General features: G+C 35.3%; 1 protein-coding gene across 1 annotated transcript in view; it reads right to left on the bottom strand.

Moving 5' to 3' along the window:
• Positions 1–14,447, bottom strand: part of slif (cationic amino acid transporter slimfast) — a 125,208-nt gene that overhangs the window by 22,162 nt on the left and 88,599 nt on the right. Inside the window, exons 5-7 of the mRNA XM_083120742.1 lie at positions 5,761–5,865; positions 3,456–3,608; positions 845–969 (exon numbers count right to left, since the gene is read on the bottom strand). Coding sequence (XP_082976868.1) covers positions 845–969; positions 3,456–3,608; positions 5,761–5,865 — 383 coding nt within the window. The remainder of the gene's footprint in view (positions 1–844; positions 970–3,455; positions 3,609–5,760; positions 5,866–14,447) is intronic.

Here is a 14,447-nt window from a genome sequence, read left to right as displayed (position 1 = left end):
TCAATATCTATGGCAATTATGTGTAGGTATCATGTTACACATTAACTGTAATTCACATATTATGTAATGTAAATATTCTGTAATATGATATTCTTTAGATATAACTGTAGTCTCCTTTTCATTTGGGCATACCTTATACATTGTTTAATTTATTGCAAGTTATTATGTCATGTGGTATATTTGTAAAAGGATGTCCTTTCTTACCATATTATGTATATACAATTCTAAACACGATACTGGTTGGTTCTAAGTTTTTTGATTGAATATGTTAAATATTCCTACGTATATTTGGTTCAGTTTAGAATCTCTTAAGCACATTCTCAGCGTATGCTTTGCGCTATCTTAATTTACTACAGGTATGCCATACCGGCTCATACTGGTCCAATTCGGCCACTCTGTCCAATTCGGTCCAATTCAACCTATCAGCTTTTGAGTTTCGATTTCAGTGATGATTGTATTCACACTTGAACTAGCATGATGTCTAGCGAGCATGTTGTGACCTGCTATACTTGTTTTTAAAGTTTTAACATTTTTGTTAAGGATTTGCAGAAAACACATTTACTCTGAAAAGAAAATCCCCTGGATGAACATTTTATTATCTACAAAGAGGACACATCTGGTGAAGAGAGGACATATAGTAGTCCTAGATATGTGAGTGACACTTTCATCATTTGGCCATGTGGCCATGCACTTTTAGAAGCAAATTAATGGTAACTGGTATGTATTATATTGCAATGGGTCATTTTATTTACTTTATTTATATTATTGCAATATACAATACTGTTTTTGATTAATTTATCCATCTTTGTTATTTCCTTGTGTTGTATTAGTCATGCTAACTTACTTGTAAATAGTATGGTACCATCAATGTCAAAACTGTTGAAATTCCGAAGTATGCCAGGAAGATTATAATAAGCGATAAAACTATTGACAATGGAATAGATCTCTGTGGATTTTTTGCTTCCTCTCCTGTAAAAGAAAATATATGTGCATAAGGTTATTTATTCATTAACTCTGCACTGGTTACGTGGAAAAAAAAAACCTCTCGCCATTAGATGCACAGATCACTAGATCACTATTGTGATCCATAGAATATTATTGTTTTTACCCGTTGTCAAAATTTCTCTGATTTTATAGCAAAAGTGTCTGCTTTGAATTCTGCTTCACATAACAAAAACACATTAACTCAACACATTAAAGGAGGAGGAAATTCTAAATCTAGTGCATTACATTTGTATGTGATGAAACCAAACAAAGATACATATCTTAGAATCTTACTTTTGTTATTTTCTTTGCCCAAAACTTCACAAGCAGTCTTTTTGGTGGTCTGGACATTGCTTATATTTATAACAGATTTTAGAAACAAGTACTTATATACCAAAAAAAAAAAATACTATGTATCTGAAAACTCTCCGTGAATAGTTGCATGGATCACTATTGTGCTCCACTGAAATATGAGCTCTACAATAGATATATTTCAGATAACGGCTTAACGAGCATAGTTCCTGGGCTGTTCCGGAATGTATACTGGGAGTTAAGGTCAAGAGTGTTGTCGAACTGCAGTAGCATGTAAAAATATACATTGTGATCCACACGACCACTGCAGTGTTAAGCATAGAAGCAAACAAGGTTAGAAAGTCTGTTAGTAACTATTGGTACAGGTCGGTCACTTTTGAATGGGAAAAGTGTATAACACTGTACATGCTATCTCGATAGCTGTTTAGTTATATTTCCTTCTTATTTTGTCTGCCATGATTCTATTTGTAGTTTGACATATGCAATATTATAGTAGAGGAAATAGCAAACAGTACAATTGTTCCTACCTCAATTTCAGTTTTTACATTCATAGGTTATGACAGGGGTTCCCAAAGGTTTATGTTTCACTGCACCCTTAGTGTTTGAAAATCTTTGTACGGTGCCCAAGTTAGACTGTAGGCTTGTCTAACACTTGCAGTGCTCAGTTAGTGTTGTTAGGTTGTTGCCTTAAGTTAAAAATTAAACACATATTTCAAAATCAGAAATATTTTATGTGGAAAAGTACTAAATAAGCACATATTTGGAACAATATCATATCATTGATTGAATATATTGGAACATTTTGCGGTGTCCCTGTAAGCCAGCCACAGCCCCCCAGGGTGCCATGGTGCACACTTTGAGAACCACTGAGTTATGATGTATTCAAAGTTAATGATGTAAAATTTATAAAAACTACCCATAAATTTTACAAAATGACTTTTAAAGTTATTTTAGGCATGAAAATTGAAGTTCAAATTTTCATAGTACAGTAACCCCCAAGTTACGTAATATGTGACTTATGTAAATTTGCAGTTACCTAATAAATCTCGAAAATTACAACTACTAGCGTGTATGAACATATTTGCGGCTTTTGTGTCTTTGACATCCATTGTAGTATGCAATGACATACTGCAATGGATGTCAGTGTGTTTTTATATTCTTTTATATATTTTTCATACTTTTATAGTTTATATCTGAGTAAATACTGCTGCATGATGTTTCATTTATATAATAATACTGTGTAAATAATATACATATATATGAGGGTTATTTTTTAAGTAAGGTCCGTTTTGCAATAAAAACGAAGTAAGTAAATGTTTTTTTTTAAAAAAAAAAACATTTATTTTCTGAATTTACATACACTTCTCTATTTTTCTACATAATTTCCTTGCCGGTTTAAACATTTATCGTAATGAACTATGAGTTTTTGGATACCCTACTCATAGAACTCTGCCGCCTGTGAGATAGCCAGTTACTCACGTTCGTTTTCACTTTTTCATCAGTGTCTAAACGCTTGCCACCCAGGAAGGTCTTCAGATGGTGGAAGAGGTGGTAGGTGCTAGGTGCAAGGTCTGGACTGTATGCGGATGATGATCTGATTAAATCTTTTGGCTGGGAGGTATTCGATCATCTGCATACAGTCCAGACCTTGCACCTACCACATCTTCCACCATCTGAAGACCTTCCTGGGTGGCAAGCGTTTAGACACTGATGAAAAAGTGAAAACGAACGTGAGTAACTGGTTATCTCACAGGCGGCAGAGTTCTATGAGGAGGGTATCCAAAAACTCTTAGTTCATTACGATAAATGTTTAAACCGGCAAGGAAATTATGTAGAAAAATAGAGAAGTATGTAAATTCAGAAAATAAATGTTTTTTTAAAAAAAACATTTAGTTACTTCGTTTCTATTGCAAAACGGACCTTACTTAAAAAATAACCCTCGTATACATACATATAGTAATAAACATTGCAGTTTCTCACAAAGTTACACTTAAGTAATTTACAAATTCGACTTACATGAAGGTTTACAGAATGCATTACTTACGTAACTCGGGAGGTTACTGTACTTACGAAAGGACTTTGGTAATTCGACATAACAAATGTTTGGCCATTTAAACCAAAATAAGGTACCAAATTGTACATACACAAGTTCAACATACCTGTTGTTGCAACACAATCAAAACCGACAAATCCATAGAAGCATTTTGCAGCTCCTGCCATCAAACCTCCAACCCCATACGGGAGAAAGCCACCTTCACCTCCATCATTCTCCTGTGCTACCTCCTTACTTATTTTCCAGTTTGCAGTGTCAGCTAAATAGATAAAATCCAATAAATAGCAGCAACCTACTTTACCAGATGATCAAAATAGTTATGTCTAAGGTGTTCAGGAAATGGCACTTAAGTCACAAAATGCATTTTTTTTTGTTTCTCTCATTTAAGTCGCACTGAATAAATGAAAGAAAATATTATAAGTTTATGTTGGGCATATATAATGATTATAAACAGTGATGATCCAACATGTATGTCATATCTGTAATGCTTTATATTAAAAGAAAAAAACAAATATCTGCTGTAAAATTGCATTTTTGACAAGTGCTTTTTCCAGAACAGGCTAGATATATCAACATAAAAATGACAAATTCTGCATTGTATTTACAGCTGTATAATAAGGGTTTTTTCCAGGTTTTTTGTTTTTGTTGTATTGAATTGAATACACACATAGTAGCTCATGGAATTCCTGTACATTGATACAGGCTACAAAAATCTGAAAGAATGCAGGGTGTCTTTTGATGTTCTAATGTCACTTGACACAAACTTCTTTTTTTCTTTTTTGCATCATGTGCCTAGAAAGAATATGCTTAGTGTCTAGCCGAGTGGTTAGCATATTGTACAACAGTCTGAATCTTCTATTACAATCTTGGGAAAGGCATGGATGTGTGCTTGACCCTTCTCTATTTCATCAATCCTTCATTCATCCTCATCATTGCTATTTGATTTGGTTTTGTTAATTAGCCACACTTTTCTGCCAATTTTGGCTAATCACAATGACGAGGATGATATGATGAGATAGATGAAAGAATATTTGCAAATAACACATATACCCTGTCCACCATTCAAACTTGAAACCCATGGAGTCATAGCACTCTATGATAACCACACCACCATGGAGGTAGATATGTCATTGCAATTTACCTAGAAATATAGATAAGAAATTTAAATAACCAAATTGGAAATAAAATATATCTAGTTTAAAATGTAGAAAAAATTGTAAAATAGTATTTAAGTCAAGTATTATAACATTTTGTCCAGTCAAGTACAAAGATATATGTGCCCAAATTGCACATCATCAATGTCCATTCAGTTTTGTGTAGTATGAGGTTGAAGAAATTAAAATATAATAACCCATAGTGCGACAGCCCTTGAGAGCCTTGGCTTACCTACCAACTGCTGGTCTCCCTCCCACACTGTTCCTCCGTCACCTGTTATAGCGTGGAGATCTTAGACCAGTATTGGGGTGACGGGTGGTCAGCCCGACGAACCCCCAGCCATTGTAGGTCTTCTCGACCGGGTTACCGCTCACTCATTCGGAGCTCCCCAATTTCCTCACAATGGTGGGTTGCCACCGGCCCTATACGTAGGCCGAATAAATTCCGACCAGAGCCGGATTCGAACCTACGCCGTCCCGCAGCGAACAATCTCAAGACGAGTGAACTCCTTAACCCGCTCGGCTACGGAGGAGGACGAAATTAAAATATAAACCATCAATAAAGTACGAGTTAATCAAAGTTAGTTAAGATGAGTGACAAAATATTGATGTTGGAAAATTATGTGTATATAACTTTGTTAACTGCATATTCAACTAAATAAATTTCTGTTTTACAGAAGAAAGTTAATTCTAGAAATCTGAAGGTAGATATTTCAACTATAGTGTGTGTTAGTGTGTGTGGTACTTATATTTAATTACAGATGTTAGTACCAACTCTGTACTATATTGTAAACAGTAAAAGAGATTAGCTGTACAATTATATTACTCAATATTTCAAAACATTAGTGAAAATCAATTAAAAACCGTATCAGTTCAGTTCACCAGACTGAAAAAAATAGGTGTTGGAACCACGTATTGATTTGCATCAAATCATAGAAAAGAGTAGGCACATTTGGGCTATTGAAAACAGTACAAGACAGTAGTAATACAATTCAGCAACTAAAAACAGTACTCTGAATTTTCAGTAGGATAACAAAAAATGTAAAAATTGTAGTTTTTATGGTTATTATAATACTCGTATGTATATCACACCAATAATTACATCCAATGATGCATAATTTATTGGCTATAATGTAATAAAAGTGTTTATTATTAAGAAATAAATTGTAAGAATTAAATTAGAAGTATTAAAATTTGCCCTATTGCTATTATAATAATGACTGTCTATGCTCAAAGTTATCTTTAAAAACCACATACCTTTTATGGATCCAGATATAAGGACAATCATTATAGTGATCAGGTTGAGGGTAGTGAATATGTTGTTCATTAACGTTGACTCCTTTACTCCAACGGAAAGTACAACTGTTGAGAAAAATACAATCCTTAGGATAAAATTATTATGTAATGTAATTTGCAGAAATAAAGAAACTCATATCTTACAGCTTGTATTTGTAGCAATACATATTATATTATTACATGTAAAGAGTGAAACTGCTATTTAATATATTTTTATATTATAGACCAAGATTCTACAGTGGCGCAACCACAGGTGGATGGAATTGAGTTCTAGGCAGTGGCGAAGAGTCCTATGAGGCCCAGAGCCCGATCCTACTCTAATATATTTGTCTATTATGGATTATTTTAGTACTTAAAATTTCATTAAACGATGCTTAATAAAAGGAAACTGAAATTCTAGGTCTTCCGATAATTACTGCAAGTTTCCAACCCTGCCTGAAATTCGATCTGCACATTCAGCGAGGCCTACCTGAGAGTGCCTCAGCCTCGTCCCATAACAACCTGTGAGATTCGTGGGGGAAAACATAATTTCAGGGGCGCATTCGCCTGTAACGTACATGTCGTGTATGAGCACGTGACAAAGCAGGCAGTGGATGCACAGAGCTTGTTGAAGCAGCGTGTCCATGGAAGATTCAGAGAGTGCATCGCGAAAATGTGTTGCTAACACCTCTAAACCTGGCCTCCTAACCTATCAACATAGGCATTATTAGAATTCTAACTGCAAATAATGCATGTAAGTTGGTTACCAGTGTTTGGTGCTTTCAGCTTTTTTGAGGAACCTCTTTTCGTGAAGTTGTTAGCTGCTGGATGTGCTCCACACCAATCTCGATTCAGAGGGGGAAATTATTTTAAAATTATTACTTTGAGGAAACTGATTTTGAGGCGAAATTTTATTTCATGATTAATGATATAACTGAAAACGTGCTACTTTTAAAAGGAGGCAAAGTACAGTGTAAATGTATTGAGAGAATCCATGTTTCTGATTTCTGGTCAGTATGTTACACAGAAAGGTGTCAGTGTTCTCATTTAGCATTTCATCATTTTCTAAATCATATTATAATTTTAAGAAAAGTCATGTGTTAAAGAAGAATTATATGCATAAAAGTGTATAAAAAAGTAATGGATTGATAGATTTAATTTATTTTACTTGGTTTTCTATCATTTTTGGCTAATTGGGAAGATTAGGATGAGGGATGATATGATGACACTGACAAAGGGACACTCACAAAGAACAAGTATGCCCAGGTGGGGATTCAAACCCAAGGTTCTTGTCGTAGCACTCTGTTTATAACCAATCCGCCGCAGAGTGATCCATTTCTTTAATGCAAGAAACATTTACGAGACTGTTATTGAAGTAGTAAATAATTTTTACAAGCACCTTTAATATAACAAATGTAAGAGGGTTAGGGCCTGACAGAATTGCTTTTTTATTGGGTGACGTGTGGTCAGAACATCAAGTTCCATCGTCACTGTTTTCTGACCTTCGAGTCAGAAGCACCTTTATTCTCAGATATCTAATTGAGACTATATTAAAGTAGAATCTGAACCACTGTCAATATGCCTCCATGGGGAATCGAACCTTCTACTTCTTGATTATAAGGCGAGAGTGTTAATCACTACATTATCCTTTCAATACCTATCCCGACTTTTTGTGGTTTTAAGTTCACTTTACGCACAGAAAGGTTAGTTGGGACTGGACCCAGGGGAGTAAATAACACCCCCACAACCCTCGTCACATGGGGGGGGCACATGGGGTTCGGGGGCACAGTAAGAATGTTAAAATAAGATAGACTGATAGTTAACAAAAGTATTCTTTTAAAATATATTTTCAACCAAACATATTTAATTTTTTCAACTGCAAACAGAAAATGTTAATCACTAGTAAAGTAGAAAGTGAAAAACCAGATTAGAAGAAAACCTTCATTACATGAATAGTTCAAGTCATTGATTACGTCGCAGAAGAGTAGTCGACAGGCAAGAACATTTCGCTTTTCTACCATGTTTTAGCTATTGTAGTCAATCAAATAAACAACAGATTTCAGAGTATGAAACAAATCAAAGAAAGCTACCTTTTCAAGCCCCACCGCCCTAGTGGAAAAACCAACAGACAGTGGAATCTGCTACTAATTTCTGGGATAAATATGAAGAAAACTTGCACTGTAGTTAGAGAAATAGTTTGTTTTCGGGACATAGTATCAACTGAAATCAAAAGATGAATCATGTCGATCATCAGCAAAGTGGCAGAATTCCTCTTCATATAAAACAATATTCTGGCTAGTAGCATTCCTGACGTATGCACTGTTTATATTCTGTATTTGACCCTACCTGTGACATCTTCATCAGCTGAGAGGTCATTTTCCAAGCTAAAATTTATCAGAAATTACTTAAGAAGCCCAATGGCAAGAGTGGGAGTGAGTGAACTGGCGCTGTTAAGCATCGGAAGCAATCGGGCTTGAAAACTGGACTTGACCAAACTAGAACAAGAATTTGCTTCCATGAAGAAACACAGAGGACTGGTAGTGGACATTTAAAAATATCATATTTTTGGTACGTAGTAACAGTGTATTTTCATATAGGCTATAATTATGGAAAAGTTAAATGTATAAACTTTGCTACATGGAAGAACAGCCATGGGCTGAACCTCGCTCTTCAATAAAGAAAATTTGAATTTCAAAATACATATATTTTTTTACAGTTTGTTGTCTAAACCTTTCGCACCAGTTTTTACATTGATTCAAATTTCATGAATGTATTTTCAGATACCTAATATAAATGTAGGCGTGAATTAATACTTTAGAAAGGAAAGCTCTATTAAAGAAATAAAGTAGAGGTGTAGGCACGCACAGCTGAAAGTTGCAGGGGGGGGGGGTGCAGTCCCTGTTAGTTACCCTACTGACTGGACCTACAGTTTAAAGTGGGATCCAAACCACTGTGCCATGTGCCTCCACCAGGTATCGAACCCGGGATCCCTTGATCACAAGGTGACGATGTTATAAGTACACCATCGAGGAGGCACAAAAGTTGTGCAAGAGAGAGAATGCATTGGCGTCCTGTGAAATTATTTACACCCTATTAAATCAATATTGATTTCAGCCTACAAAATTAATTGGATCCACAAATTTTCTTGCTCACTTTGCTTGCAATATCTCATTGTTCTCTGTAATGAATTGTAAATTACCAGACAAGAAATAATACTTTTTTAAATGCATAAACAACTGTTTTAAGGAAAGGGAGCTTGCACATTTGAGAGACAATTTATGTAATTTTTGCTGTTGGTTTAATGTGAGATGGATGAATTGGTTGTGTAATGCATTTAAGTAATATATGTTGTATACAGGGTGTCGCAAAACTCTTTCAACAACGCTTGGGTGCTGGTAGATATCATAAAAACAAGTAACTTTTCCCTATAAAGTTTACCTCGAAAGCGCTTAGTTTCTGCACTATAAGCGCTTAAAATCTATCCTGTACGTATGCAACCCAACACAGCAAACGCTTGCTCTGACATAACTACCAGGGGCACGTGGCAGGGTTGCCACTAGCTTTCCTCGTTAAGAGAGACTACTTGAAAACAACAACTTGGAAGTCTTGCCTGAGCAAAATCCAAAACATTAATGACACTTGCGATGTTGTAAGAAGCATTGACAGTATTTATAAACTGACCAAGACAAATAATGGGCAGACTGAAATTCAAGATTGCTCATTCTAAAATATCTTCATAATTGATTGATTGATTTGGTTTATTTTAATTCGTTTTTCTGCCACCTTTGGCTAATCGCGAAGATGAGGATGATATGATGAAATAACAAATGACACCAATGTCTAGACCAGGATTTAAACCCGAGATACCTGGCGCCGTAGCGAGCTGTGCTAACCACATCACCACAGAGTGTTTCGTGTATCATACAATATCAACAAATGCAAGGGACACGTGAGATATGGGAAATCCACAAACGAACAAATGTAAACATGATGTGTTTGCTGCCTCGTCTCGAACACGCAGACTGTAATGTTATTACAATTTATTTATTAGAAAATTATTCCTATCTGTGTTATTGCTAATCGTGTTCGTCTCATAAGGAAATAATTGAAATGCTATTTTAATTTAATGATTGATTGATTTGCTTTATTTTACTTCGCTTCTTGTGCCACATTTGGTTAATTTGCAAAGATGGGGATGAGTGATGATATGATGAATGGACACTCACAAACATCCATTCCCAGGCCAGGATTCGAACCCGGGACCCTTGGCGTCGTAGCGCGATGTGCTAACCACTCCGGCATGGAGAGCGGCTCTGCGTGTTCGAAACGAGGCAGCAAACACATCATGTTTACATTTGTTCGTTCGTGGATTTCCCATATCTCACGTGTCCCTTGCAATTGTTGATATCGTATGATACACGAAACACTCTGTGGTGATGTGGTTAGCACAGCTCGCTATGGCGCCAGGTATCTCTGGTTTAAATCCTGGTCTAGACATTGGTGTCATTTGTTATTTCATCATATTATCCTCATCTTCGCGATTAGCCAAAGGTGGCAGGAAAACGAATTAAAATAAACCAAATCAATCAATCAATTATGGAGATATTTTTGAATGAGCAATCTTGAATTTCAGTCTGCCCATTATTTGTCTTCGTCACTTTATAAATACTGTCAATGCTTCTTACAACATCGCAAGTATCATTAATGTTTTGAATTTTTCTCAGGCAAGACTCCCAAGTTGTTGTTTTCAAGTAGTCTCTCTTAACGAGGAAAGCTAGTGGCAACCCTGCCACGTGCCCCTGGTAGTTATGTCAGAGCAAGCGTTTGCTGTGTTGGGTTGCATACCTACAGGATAGATTTTAAGTGCTTATAGTGCAGAAACTAAGCGCTTTCGAGGTAAACTTTATAGGGAAAAGTTACTTGTTTTTATGATATCTACCAGCACCCAAGCGTTGTTGAAACAGTTTTGCGACACCCTGTATAATAATATTATTAAAGTGTCTTTGAATACGTACACAATTTAGTGTCCAGTTCGCTCCATGTTGCATATATGTGAAACATATATCGTGCATGAAAGTTATACATGTTAATGTAAAAAGAATTATATTTCGTATCAAGCATTTTCTGTCTTTCAAAGATAGTTTGTGTACTTGTTTTCCATTATTAATGTGAAATTGTACATGTTGAAAAAGTAATTCAAATAGTTTGTTCGAACACAAATGCTTTAGCACTGACTTCTACGCCTTTTTTGCGTAATTTACGAGGATAATAATGTCTTTGAAACTACTAATACTAATAATAATAATGTTGGCCTGGGTTCGAATCCCGGCTTGAGCATGGATGTTTGAGAGTTTTGGATGTTGGCACAAAAGCGATGTAAAATAAAGCAAATCAATCAAACAGTCAAGTCTCCTATGTTTTATCCATTTACTAGTGGTTCCTACCTTTTCTCGAATAAAGGTCCTTTTAACATTGATGTTCTACTTACGATTCCCCTTCCGGGGAAGGGGGGGGGCAGGTAGGGGAGGATATAAACATTACTTGTATTTTTTTTTTTTCATAACAGGTAAGTTTTACTTTACATGCTATACAAATTTGAACCATGTAATACACAATGCATTATGAAAAGAAACAAACTATAAGTTGACTTGTAAATAAATTTATTTATAGTGACTCCTTATGGGAATGACTGATAGGTTCGAAACCTAGACAACAGATGGATCATGTATTCATAACAATCTATTTTAGGTGTTCATTCTCATCATTATGATTAATTATTAAAGTCTTCTCGATGGTGTAGTGCTAACACTGCCATCTGTAATCAAGGGAAGCCCTGGGTTTGACTCTCAGTAGAGGTACATTGCACAGTTCAGACCCCACTTTGAACTGTAGATCCAGTCTCAATTAGCCAATCTGAGCTTAAAGTGGACTCATTTACACTTTTATTTTTATTTTGATTAAACCAAGAGGTAAAAAAGCAACACAAATATTAATACAAAAATCATAGGGGAAGGGAACTTTATCAAGTCTACCCCAAAAATTAATTAGGGCCTCCCCCATGGCGCAGTGGTAGCGTCATTGCCTTGTAATCAAGGGGTCCCGGGTTCGATACCCGGTGGAGGCACAAGTGGTTCGGATCCCACTTTAAACTGTAGGTCCAGTCCCAATTAGCCTTACTGTGCATAAAGTGGACTTAAAACACCAACTCAAACCAAACCAAACCAAAAATTAATTTTCTACAAGAATATAAGACAATACAATTATTTTGCTCCATATTCCGGTTCATAATTGCATTCAAATTAATTTTTCAGCAATTGAATCCTCCTCCCACTTCCCTAAAGCTTTTTTGAAGGTGCCTATGAAAGAGGCTAATATTACTTTAGGTCTGTCTGGTTCAATTCCATTATCTACAGTACATCAGTGGTTCCCAAATTTTTTGACTTGTGGAGCCCTTTTTAGAGTCAATTCTATGGCAAAGCCTATGTCTTACAATACATTACATTGTTGGTAAGAGCAACAATAAGGTCCATCAAATAACGTATAAACGTTTAATGAGACACCTGTGGTTGCATCACAGAGATATGTAGTTGAGAAAGACAGCAATACTAATATTGCTTTCTCTCTCACAGACAAGATTTTGAATTAATCTTGTAAATTCAGCCAAAACTAAGGTTGACTATTTTTGAAATGCGATTTTTAGTTTTCTGTGAGATGTCAAATCTATGAGTACCTCTATTCCATTCAGAATGTAATTTCTAGTATTCTTATTTTGATTCTACTTTTTGTTTCTTAATCTTTAATTTCATTCAATTGTTATTGATTTTCCTGGAGTGGCCACAGAGCCTTTAGGGCTCCATGGAGCACAGGTTGGGAACCGCTGATCTAGATTAACCACACAGTAACTTTCATTCATTCTGTTTCTTTATTTCAACTCCCACCTCTTTAATTCAGTGATGCATGTGTGAATGCACTGACAATAGGAAAAAAAATATTATTAATTCAGGGTGACTAGATATTCAGTTTGTTAATTCTCCTCTCTTTTCAAACTTGCACATAAAATACACATTAGTACTGAAAGCTGGAAGGGAATATATTTGTTGATTGATTGATTGATTGATTGAATTGGTCTTTTAAGTTCACTTCATGCACAGTAAGGCTAATCCGAACTGGACCTATAGTTTAAAGTGGGATCCGAACCATTATGTGTCTCCACCGGGTATCAAACCCGGGACCCCTTGATTGCAAGGTGACGATGCTACCACTGTGCCACCGGGAAGGCACGGAAGATATTTGTTGAACCAACATGAACTGACGACCTCATGAAGGCAGCCAATTAATATTTGAATATGTAAAGTGTAGTTAATACAAGCTCAATATAGCTCCATGTGCTCAAGATACTTGAAGTTATGAAGTTTTGAGAGAGAGAGAGATATAGAGAGAGAGAGAGATAGAGAAAGAGAGAGACAGAGAGAGTGAGTGAGTGAGTGAGTGTTCAAAATATTAAAATAATGGAAAACATTATTGTTCTTGGATCTTAGAATCAAATGTAATCACTGCTCAATATAGTAGCCATCTTCAGAAAATATTTAACTAGTCTTTTGAATTCAATCATGACTATACCTAAAGCTAGGCATTTGTATAAAACCTGACACACAGGTGTTAGGGATATGAGGGGAAGAAAAAGAGTATTAAACACAAGGATCATTAAGTACAATTCTAGCGAGTACAAAGTAGCGAAATTGAGACCATTTTTAAAAAATGGCAACAAAAAGGAATGCTCAAACTATAGGCCAATCTCTCTTTTGTCTGTTTTCTCTAAAGTAATATAGAAAATTATGCTAAATAGATTAGGAACTTTCTTATAAAAATACAAAATTTTATCCAAACATCAATTTGGATACCAAAAAGTAAATCAATATCAGAAGCTATTATCGAATTTACAAATAACATACTAAAATCGACAGACAAAAAAATGCATGGATTATTTTTAGATTTTACCAAAGCATTTGATTTGGTACAGCATGACATTCTACTAGATAAAATTGACCACTATGGAATGAGGGGTTTAGCAAAAAAAAATTTAAAAAATTGTTCACTTCTTATTTAAAAGACAGATGTCGGTATGTAGATATTAACAAAATCAAATCTGATAAATTGTTCCTCAAAACAGGCGTACTGCAAGGTTTAATTCTAGGACCAGTTTTATTTTTACTTTACATAAATGATCTTCCAGAAACTTTATCAGTGTCTCAAACAATACTTTTTGCGGATGATACAAACATCATAGTAAAAAGTGTGGAACATGAGCAACTACATAATAATTCCCTTTTGGCAACGACACAACTAAACACCTGGCTAAACAACAACAAGCATTCCCTGAATGTTACTAAAACAGTTCTAATAAATTTTAATCCAGTTAAACAAACAAAAAACTTAAATGTAATTATTAACAATGAAGTTGTCAAAGAAAGCAATGAAATAACATTCTTAGGAGTATGGATAGACACAAAGCTATCATGGGACATGCAAATTACTATTTTAACTCAACAGTTAAGCAGGCTCTGCTACATGATGAGAATCCTGAGAAATGTTTTATCTTCAAATGATTTAAGGAGAGTATATTTTGGACAGATTCAACATGTACTTACATATGAAGGGTACAGGGGAAA

Source organism: Lepisma saccharinum, chromosome 4 (assembly GCF_977018435.1).
Source record: "Lepisma saccharinum chromosome 4, izLepSacc3.1, whole genome shotgun sequence".
NCBI lineage: Eukaryota > Metazoa > Arthropoda > Insecta > Zygentoma > Lepismatidae > Lepisma > Lepisma saccharinum.
Note: the sequence above shows the minus strand (reverse complement) of the source record. Positions and strands in the feature narration are given on the sequence as shown.